This window comes from Falco naumanni, chromosome 17 (genome assembly GCF_017639655.2).
Source record: "Falco naumanni isolate bFalNau1 chromosome 17, bFalNau1.pat, whole genome shotgun sequence".
Classification (NCBI taxonomy): domain Eukaryota; kingdom Metazoa; phylum Chordata; class Aves; order Falconiformes; family Falconidae; genus Falco; species Falco naumanni.
In genome coordinates this window covers 719641-730004 of record NC_054070.1, presented here as the reverse complement: position 1 = coordinate 730004, position 10364 = coordinate 719641, and the positions used below count along the sequence as shown (strand labels likewise).

The following is a 10364-nucleotide window of genomic DNA, read 5'->3' as shown; positions in this document are numbered from 1 at the left end:
GGGGGGGAACTCTTCCCGCCCCCTCCTCGCGGGCGCGCGAGGCCGGCCGGCGGAAGGACAGCTGACCGAGCCAATCGAAGAGGGCGGCGAGGGGGAGGGGGCGGGCCTTCCGCTCGGCGGGGGAGAGGGGGTGGGGGTGACGCGTTCGGCGGCCAACGAGGGCGGCGGGCTGCAGCCGGACGGCCAATGGGCGCCGGGGGGGCGGGGCTCGCTGCCGCCGCGGCTTCCAAGATGGCGGCGGGTGCGTGAGCGCGGCGGTCAGTCAGTCGGTGAGGCCGCCGGCGGGAGCAGGGCCGGGGGCGGGACGGGGGCCCCGCTGCCCGCCGCCATGAAGGGCAAGGAGCGCTCGCCGGCCAAAGCCAAGCGTTCGCGGGGCGGCGGGGGCGGCGAGGACTCGGCGTCCTCCTCCTCGTCGGCGCGGGGCGAGCGGAGCAGCAAGAAGCCGAGCGGCTCCGGCGGCTCCAACGGCAGCGGCGGGAAAGCGGCGGCGGCGGCGGCCTCCAACGAGAGCAACAGCGGGAGCAGCCGGCGCGGCCCGCACCCCGACAAGGCCGCCCGCGCCGGCAGCCGCGAGTACGAGGCCGGGGCGGCGGCGGCGGGCGGCGGGGGCAGCCGGCACGGCTACGGCGGCGGCAAAACGGCGGAGGCGTCGCGGAGCAGCAGCAGCCGCGGCGGTGGGGGTGAGTCCCGGGCGGCGGCGGCGGCCCCGTCCTCCTCCTCCTCCTCCTCGGAGGCGGGCGGCGGCGGGGAGTACAAGACGCTGAAGATCAGCGAGCTGGGCTCGGCGCTGAGCGACGAGGCGGTGGAGGACGGGCTTTTCCACGAGTTCAAGCGCTTCGGCGACGTGAGCGTCAAAATCAGCCGCCTCCCGCCCGGCACCGGCGCTGCCGATGAGCGCGTGGCCTTCGTCAACTTCCGCCGGCCCGAGGACGCCCGCGCCGCCAAGCACGCCCGCGGCCGCCTCGTGCTCTACGACCGCCCGCTGAAGATCGAGGCCGTCTACGTCGGGGGCGGCGGGGGGGAGCAGCCGGCGTCGCAGCAGCCGTTCCCCGGCGCTGCTGGACAAGGAGTCTCCCTACGGCACAGCGGCTGTCGGGGTGGCGGCAGCGGCGGCGGCGGCCGTGCGGCACCCCCCGGCCGGGGCGACGCAGCGGGCGCTGTCACCCGCTGGCAGCGGCGGGGCCCTGGGTTATCGAGACTACCGGCTGCAGCAGCTCGCCCTGGGCCGCTTGCCGCCTCCGCCCCCTCTGCCCAGGGAGCTGGAGAGGGAGAGGGACTACGGGGGTTTCTACGAAGCGCGAGTGCGGCCAGCCTACGGGCTGGAGCGGGTGGCTGGCGTGGCGGCTGCTGGGGGCTTTCGTGGAGGAGGAGGGGGTGCCGGAGCCGCTGGCGAGGAGGAGATCAGCCCCGAGGATGACCAGAGGGCCAACCGCACGTTGTTCCTGGGCAACCTGGACATCACGGTCAGCGAGTCAGATTTACGGCGAGCTTTTGACCGTTTTGGGGTCATCACTGAGGTGGACATCAAAAGGCCGGGGCGCGGGCAGACCAGCACCTATGGTTTTCTTAAATTTGAGAATCTGGACATGGCACACCGGGCCAAGTTGGCCATGTCAGGGAAGGTGCTGCTGCGCAACCCCATCAAGATTGGGTATGGGAAAGCCACTCCGACTACCAGGCTCTGGGTGGGTGGCCTTGGGCCCTGGGTGCCCCTTGCTGCCCTGGCCAGGGAGTTTGATCGGTTTGGCACCATCCGCACGATCGATTACCGCAAAGGGGATTCGTGGGCTTATATCCAGTATGAGAGCTTGGATGCGGCGCAGGCAGCGTGCACCCACATGCGTGGTTTTCCCTTGGGCGGGCCAGATCGCCGGCTCCGCGTAGACTTTGCTGACACTGAGCATCGGTACCAGCAGCCCTACCTGCAGCCTCTACCCTTGCCGCCCCCTGCTCATTACGAGCTCGTGGCGGAGGCGGCTGCTTTTGGGGCTCACCGGGGAGCCCCACCTGATCCTCTTCGGGGGGCCCGGGACAGGACGCCACCGTTACTCTATAGAGACCGCGACAGAGACCTTTATCCTGACACAGAGTGGGTGCCCCCCCCACCCCCTGTACGGGATAGGAGTAATCGGGCAGTTGCCTATGACCCACTGGAAAGCCTAGAGCGCCGCCGGGATGGTTGGTCCTTGGAGCGGGACCGAGGGGAGAGGGAGTTGGGCAGTAGTAGCAGGGATCAGCCTAGGAAACGGAGACTGGCGGAGGATGGAGGCCGGCACTTGGACCGCTCTCCAGACAGCGAGCGCTCTTCTTCCTCCCGTAAGCGCCACTGTTTAGCCACGACCTCTCCACCGGACCGCAGCCCCGAGCTCCTCGGAGGGAGGGAGCGTTACAGTAGTGACCCTGAGCGCTCGTCCTCCCGCTTGCTCTTGTTGGAGCGGCCTTCGCCCATCCGGGAATCACGCAGGGGCAGCCTGGAGCGGGGGCAGAACGAAAAGCGTGACCGCAAGAACTCCGCTGAACGGGAGCGGAAGCATCGTGCTTCTGTGGCTGCTGCCGCACAGGAGTGCAAAAGTCCAGCCAAAAAGGACGAGCGTGCTACGGAAGGAGGTGGCGGAGGCTCCCGCCTCAAACCTCCTCCTCAGAAACAGCAGCAGGATGGAGCGTCGCAGGCCGGGGGAGCCCCCAAGCTGTGCTTGGCTTGGCAGGGGATGCTTCTGCTGAAGAACAGCAACTTCCCGTCCAACATGCATCTGCTTCAGGGGGACCTCGGTGTTGCCAGCAGTCTCCTCGTGGAGGGAGCGACTGGTGGGAAAGTAGCTCAGCTCAAGATCACCCAACGTCTTCGTCTGGACCAGCCCAAGCTGGACGAGGTCAATCGTCGCATCAAAGTGGCGGGTCCCAACGGATACGCCATCCTTTTGGCTGTGCCTGGCGCATCAGACAACCGCTCCGCAGCCGGAGCTAGCGAGGCCGCCACCACCTCCACCCAGAGGCCACTCAGGAATCTGGTGTCCTATCTAAAGCAAAAGCAGGCTGCTGGGGTGATCAGCCTCCCTGTGGGGGGTAACAAAGACAAGGAGAACAGCGGGGTCCTGCACGCCTTTCCACCCTGCGATTTCTCCCAGCAGTTCCTGGACTCCACGGCCAAGGCACTGGCCAAATCGGAGGACGACTATCTGGTCATGATCATTGTCCGTGGGGCGTCCTAAGGCCCTCGTGTTCTCTGTACCCAACCCTGCCTACTCCTCCACACAGCCCCTCCAGCGTGTGCCAGGTGCTATGGGATACAGCCTTAGCCAGCCCTGTCGTTATTTTAAATTAGATCTTTGTTTGTAGGTGACTTTCCCTGCCCGTTTTTCTGTTACTACATTTTTCTATAAAGTTAGGACCCAGGAAGGTTGGTTAGTCATTAGCGTGAATAGGATATTTTGAAAATCCCCCGTCAGTGGGGACAGCAGGGAGGCTAGGCCTGCTTTGATTTACAGAAAAAAAAAACACCAAAAAAAAAAAAAAAGAAAAAAAAGAGGAAAAAAAACTGGGAGGGGGGTGTGCGTTGTGGAAAGAACAAACTCCCGTCTTCTTAATTTTGATTCGTGTCCTTTTTTCATTTCATGTATTTTAAAGCGAGTTCAATAGCTCATCCTCGATAGAGTTTCAAACCTAAAAGACCAGATTTAAAGCACTCAGTTGAAATGGAAAACCACAGACGTACTAGCGGACTGGTGTCAACTCATTTTTTCGAGTCCTTGAAATTCTGTGATGGCCTCAGGCCAGCGGCCCTTTGGCACGCGTGATCCCTTTCCTCGGGAGCCTGAACGGTTTCCCTTTGAGTTGCACGGCTCAAGGTTGATGTCTTTCAGGTGACCAGCACCTGCTCTCGGGTACACTGCAGAACATTGAATTCCTTTATTGGGTGTTTGATAATTTCATCCAGCCCCTCAAAATGCATGCACTGAAGGTATGCTTTTTTAACAGGTGTATTTCTCCTATTTCTCTGAGTTCTGTTGTATCCCATATATGCACTTTGGGTTTGTAGCAGTGACAATGTTGGGTAAATAGCTGAGGACTTTGTTACAAACCGTGAATGTCTTGTGCTTACTCTGGTATGCAAGAAACAAGGAGGTGCTTTAAGAATAACTTTAGTTATATTGTGGTTTTTTGTTTTTACTGCCTTTTTTTCAAAGAGTTGCAGGTACAGTGGGGTCTGGTTCCACAGTGCAAACTCTGAGCAAGTGTGCTTCTCTCCAGAGATGGTTTTAATTCTGTGATAATTTAATTACATAAAAGTTCTCATTAACATTTTACCTCTTTGTTAATAGCAAGAAACTGCTGTCTGCTAGGGACTTTTCAGGTACAGTACAGTGGGCATTACATGAGGTTTATCATTTTATAGGCATTTGGAGTAAAGTGGGTTTTGGCATCTTGGATAAGTCTTAAAAGTAGTCTGGGATGCTGAGGTTTGAGCTCTTGTTCCTGTAATTCTAAGAGAAAACAGTTTGCGCTTTTTTTTTTTTTTTTCCAAAAAACTTGGTTCATTTTCTCTTAATGGTTTTTTGCCCACTCCTTGGGCACTTTTTTTACCCGCTGTCTTGGCCACCTTGCTAATGCAGGCATTTAGGAGGTGAGAAGGGATTAAGATCCCTGTTGTTTGGCTTAACAACCGAAAGGATGTTGCAGCTAGCTTCTGAACTGAAGCGTAAATCTGACTGTTTTCTACTTACAGGCCCCAAAATTGTAATCTTGCACTTAAACCCAGAATGTAATCTTGCACTTAGCCACATTTTCAGAGGCTTGGGCAACGTAAACGCGATGCTGCTTTGCTCGGTCAGTCCTCTGATACGTTCCTTGGGCAACTGGTGCAGGGACAAGTTGATTTCTGTTTCAACTTCAGCCGCAAAAATTGAGTTCAAAATGCGGAATCAGTTGCGAGTAGCAGGTGAAGGAGGAAATATCTTGAATGTATTTTACGGGCACAACAGTTCTGAAGCGTGACTGTAGTTGCTTGAGAGTCGCTGTCAAAAATATGAACCTCTAATACCCGCTTTACAGAACCACTCGTCAGAGAGTGTTTTGGTTTGCGTGGGCTTTGATTTCCTTTATCTGACCGGAATGAGTAGATGTAATATCCCAAGCATCGCGATGATCTGAGAACTTGAATGTGGCCACATAATCTTGAAAACGGATGGTTTTGTTTTTATAGCTACTTTTCTTTCTGAATAGAAACATCGAAGCCTCATTTAATGCTTTTAAATGTTTGAGGGTAAAATCCAGGATTTCTGGGTTGTCCTTCAGCGTGAATGTAATAGATGGCAGAATTCAGCTGTTCATCTTCCTATTAACAATGAGAATATTTTGAAATGACACCGATAACGCAAATAACTGTGTTTTAAAAGATACAGCGTATTTATCACTTATTGCAAAGAATGTCTGTTTTAATTCTAGCAGGTGTCTGTTGCGTGTCAGCAAGTAACCAGCACTGCTGCTAACTCCCTTGAAGTGCTGCTTGCATTTAGGGAGAGTTTTCTCCTTGCATCTGACTTGAGTCACTTGCAAGCGCAGAGTTTTAAAGGAAAGAAACTTGAACTGCAGGGAATTCAAATCTGCCCAAAAATTAGGAAAAAAAAAAAAAAAAAAGAAGAGAAGCACTAATGTTGTTTGTGTTCAACACTTACATGTGCTGAGAACGGTGTTTGTTACGCTGATACGCAGTAGGCACCTGTTTATAAAACCCATAAAACTTGGGGTCAACATAGCTTGTCAAAGCAAACTCAGTGTGGGAACCCTTTTGGAAAGAGCATCCTAGGTGCACTTCCATATTTTTTTTTCCCTTGTAAAATAGCGGTGGTTATACCTGCCACGGGCTTTTATGAGTCAAAGTTGTGCTGCGCTGGAGGGTAATAAGGAACAGGCGAGGCTGAATTTGACTCCAGGTTTTCTGGTTCCTTATTTAATGGAGTACCTGCTTCTTTAAATCTGGTTTATTTGTGGTTGCTGCTCTGTTTTGTAAGCAAGGATTTTTAACACCCTTTGAGGGTTCTTAATGTCAAAACATAGTTGACTGGCAACGTTGGGGGTTTTTTGCTGGCACTTAAGTTCACGTGCTGCCATCAAGGCTGGTACAGCTTGGTCGGCTGTGCTTTTCTTCTAGGTTCTGAAGTGTGCACCATTGGAGTAACTGTCCACTCAAAGTTGTCTTGGCCAGGGCTGAACACGAGTAGAAGTCCGTGTGTAATACCACTTCTGTATAGAGCAAAACAGATGTAGCAGACTTTAGCTCTCTCGTCGTGTTTGGCATTACGTTGCTCTAGCGAGAGCTCAGTATTTCTTCTAAACGTTGTGTGCAGTTGATGTTCCTATATTTCATTAGTTTATTGAATTAGCATGGAAAAAGGATGTCCTTTTCCTGAATCATTTCATAGTTGTGCTTTATGCTTTGGGGAAAGAACCTCAAATGACTCATACTTTTGTTTTAAGATTTTTAGTATTTTGTTGGGTTTGATTGTTGGTTGTGTTTTGTTGTTGGTTTTGGGTTTTTGTTTTTTGGTTGTATTTTTTTTTTTTTAATTGGAAACTTTATGCAACTTCCTTGGCTGCCGGCCAGTGGCTTTGTTTGCTCCCATCTAGCGTACAGCCTGCTGTACGCTGGGGCTGCAGCGTGAGCACTGAGGTTACCCTCAAATCCAGAGGTTTCAGGCTCCTTGGTTACAAATACCGACGCATCCTTGTAAGCATTGTCGAGAGAGAAGGGCTTCTGTGCCAGGCAGACAAATCTTCCCCTCTCTCTTTGGTTTTTGTTCTTTGGTGGTAGTTTGTTTGGTTGGTTTTTTTTTTTGGTTTTTTTTTGTCTGTTTGTTTTTTTAACAAGGATGTTAAAGGATTGAAATGTTTTGGTAACAACTTGCTCAGCCCCCCTGTGGAGAGCGGAGAAGAGTTTTAGATTTCTTGCATTGGCTGGGGGAACCATCTGGTTGATGGTAACTGAGGTGAAAGGCCTTAAGTATTAATGGGGAGGAGGAGTGAATCAAAATTGTGAAGACAGGTTCAAAAACTCTGAGGACTCAGGGAAAAATGGCTTGGAAAATCGTAGTTCCTGGCTTTTAAGAAAAACAGTGTTGAGGGCAGTACTCCTGGGGAGTCTGCTGTATGCTTGTTGAACAGAAACAAGAGTGGAAGAAATAATTGCCGTGTGATTGAGCTTTTGGGGTTCTTTCCCCTTCGTCTGCCCCTTTATTACTTTCTGCAGATAGCACCGAAGGACAGATATTCCAATGATTTTATAAACGAAATGATGAGGTGACTTTTGTATCGGGCTTAAAGCAGACCATATGGTTCAGAGAATGCTTAATTGAATATTCAACTTCATACAGTTTTAATTGTGTGAAAACGATGGATGAGAAATACTACTTGAATAGTAACAACTTTAAATTATATTAGGTGTGTCTTTGATTTGACCTTTCCTTTAGTATTGGAGTTGTCCGCTGTTAGAATTGCGCAGCAAAATGAGAACAAAAGAGAAACGTGTTAACACTACATTTCACATTTTTGTTGATCAGTTGCCTTCAGGAAATGGTCTTTGAGGAAAGTCAACCCAATTATCAATAATTTGGTTGGTTTTTCTCATGGTTATTTTCGTGCGTCCCGTTAACTGTTACTGAAAGTTGAATAATCAGCAGTACTGTAAGTCTAGTTTAACCTTGGTCCAAAAAGAAGCCCTGCACTACTTGTTATGCATCTATACATAGAAGGTGACTTCATTTCAAGGTTTCGTGCCCGTGGGTGGTATTGGTGCTTTTTGAAGTCCAAGTAGAATATTCAGAAAGGCCTTGTAGCTCTTTATGTTCATCTGTATAATGTAGGGAGGGGGAAAAACAAAAACAAACAAAACCCTGTTGTATACATTTGTATTGAAATAACATTTTCTTTCCTCCTGCAAGCAAAGCTGGTGGACTGCAGAAGACAACCGTATAGGATACCAAGCTCTAATGGACCTTTGGGAAGAGAAGCTGTGGCTTATGTGGAATTTACATGGGCCTCTCGATGGAAGAAAGCTTATCTGTTTAGTATTTGTGCATTTTACTAAAATGGCAGCTTTAAAAAAAAAAAAAAAAAGTTGTGTATCTGCTATTGTGATGCCAATGCCCGTGTTTTAAGTGGAAAAAAAAAATGACCTCTTTGCTTTGTGCTGTGTACACAAGATTGCTGGAAAAGTAAAGGAATACCCTTTTTATGGCTCACACAGCTTAAAAGTAGCTGTCACTCAAACATGCGCTCACAGTTGAGCTGATTTTGTTTCATTCTAAATAAATTGTTTCTTTTGAGGAAAATGGTTTTTCTGCCTGGAAGTGAATTGACGACAAACGTTTTGACCCCTTTGTTTGCAGCGGAGGGGTTACTTGCTGCTGCTGCTCAATGTTTGATCTGATAGTTGTGGGTCTTGAGCAAGAAGCAGGGAGAACCGACACTTTCGCGTTGACCATCCTGGTGTACCAAATCTGAAGAAATCTAGTTGATTGTCTTGCTGTGGCACCCCCTTTGTTTGCAGTGAAAAAGGGGGTCACTTGCTGCTTTACTCCTCACCTTGACGGGGAAGCGGTGCTGATGCTGGCATGCAAGAAGCAGGGAAGCACCACCCTGCATCTCAGAACGGTGTACAAGTCTGGGGCTTCGCTGGTTTGAAGAGCTGGAGTTCCTGAATTTTAAGTTTCTGATTTATTTTGTTCACCCAACATGTTTGGCTTTAGTTTTGATTATTTTTTTTTTTTTTAATTTCGAAGAAAAAAAGTTTGAGATTGCGTTGAATCTTGCACGTAAACCTTTGCAACCAAATTGCCAAAAGAAAAAAGAGAAATGAGTCCTTAAAAGTGTTTAAATGCTGTTAATAAAGCCATTGCTGACATACGTGAGGCGCTCCTCCATCTCCAGGGGCTTTTCAGCAGTTATGGGTTTAGTGCTGAATGGATGAAGAGTTCCCGAGAGCGATAGAGTCGGTAATTTAAAACCTTTGCGTTGGTGTCTCAGTGCCTTATTTTGACCGGTTTTGAAGCAAATGGTTCCACACGCCTCGGATGTGCATGCACCCTGATCGCGTCCCAGGTACGGCTGCATGTTTGCTTGCAGTCGCCGCACGGTGTAGTACAGATGGTGAGAGGAAAAAAATGGAGGCGGCCTGAAAATGTTGTGTGCTGTAGTTGCTGCGTTCTCCTGTACTGGGGGCTCCTGAGCTGTGGAAAGGCTGTTCCAGCGCAGGAGCACAACTCCATGTTTGCTGCAGGAGACTTCGGGGCGCATTTGACAACCGCAGACATCAAGAGGAAGCTAACACTGCTGCATCGTTGGCTTCAGAAACCTCTCGTGTTATTCTTGCCGGTCTGTTAGAATTAATGTGACATGCAGATGAAGACACCTTGAAATGCAAGCCTTGCCCTGATTGCCTTGACATACTTTAACCTCCCGTGGATAACGAACCTAGTGCTGTCCTGCAGCCCTGCAGGATCATTGCTAGGCTGCAGGTGCCTTTCAACAAAAGGATGCCACGGTTGTGCTCTGCAAGGTGGCTGTTCCTGGGGCAGAGAGCTGAGTAAATCCCTGAAACAGGTAAGGGGGTTTAAGAGGTTGAACTGAATTGTCATGTAAAAGAAGATGGTTTTATTGTTTGCCTTTTTTTTTTTTTTTTTCTTTTCTTTTGTTTTCTTGATTCTCTGGTCTACTAACGTTTTACTAACGTGTTTGCTTTGGTCAACGTGTTGCTCCGGCTGCTCCGGGATGGCAGCGAAGGAGCGAAGTCTTGGATGTAGCTTCTGTGTTTGCTTTGGGGGCTCCCGGTGAGGAACCCGAGGTTTCTCTGCCCACCTGGGGCAAGGTGGCGCGCGGATGAAAGTACAGGTTTTCCGCTTGGCAGGCTGAAGCTGTTATTTTGATTTTGTGAGCTGCTTGAATTAACACTGCTTTAACCCAGAAGACTGTTTGTAATTTGTCTATGTTGATACAGAAAGCCAAGCTGATGATTAGGCAAAGCTGTCTATGCATTTGGGGGTGCTGGTGTAAGCATTTAAATTAAGCCTTTTATTGTAAATGGGCATAATTGTAGATGTTGATGGTAATGAGGGGAGGGAAGCGGGGAGGGGAGGCTCGTGAGATGCCTTTTACCTCTAGAAGTTGCTGTTTGTAGTTAAAATTCATATTTTTGCAATGTATTTCATGTTCTGTTGAGATATGACCTCTGAATCAGGTATAATGGGAAGGGGTGGAGGAACGTTCTGGGGCTGGTAGGAACGGGCGGCGTGTTTCAGCCTCTTTGACAGGGCCGGGTGGTTGATGCCAAGAGGCGAGGAGTGATCTATCAGCATAACTCAGCTAAAGGAGGT

The 10364-nt window shown here is 50.3% G+C and overlaps 1 protein-coding gene across 1 annotated transcript; it reads left to right on the top strand.

Moving 5' to 3' along the window:
• The first annotated feature begins 211 nt into the window (after window positions 1-211).
• RBM15 (RNA binding motif protein 15) lies at window positions 212-8324 on the top strand. The gene is given in 2 exon segments (XM_040616487.1): window positions 212-1024; window positions 1026-8324. Coding segments are annotated over 2 exon segments (2880 nt in total). The 5' UTR covers window positions 212-328; the 3' UTR covers window positions 3210-8324.
• Window positions 8325-10364: the final 2040 nt, after the last annotated feature.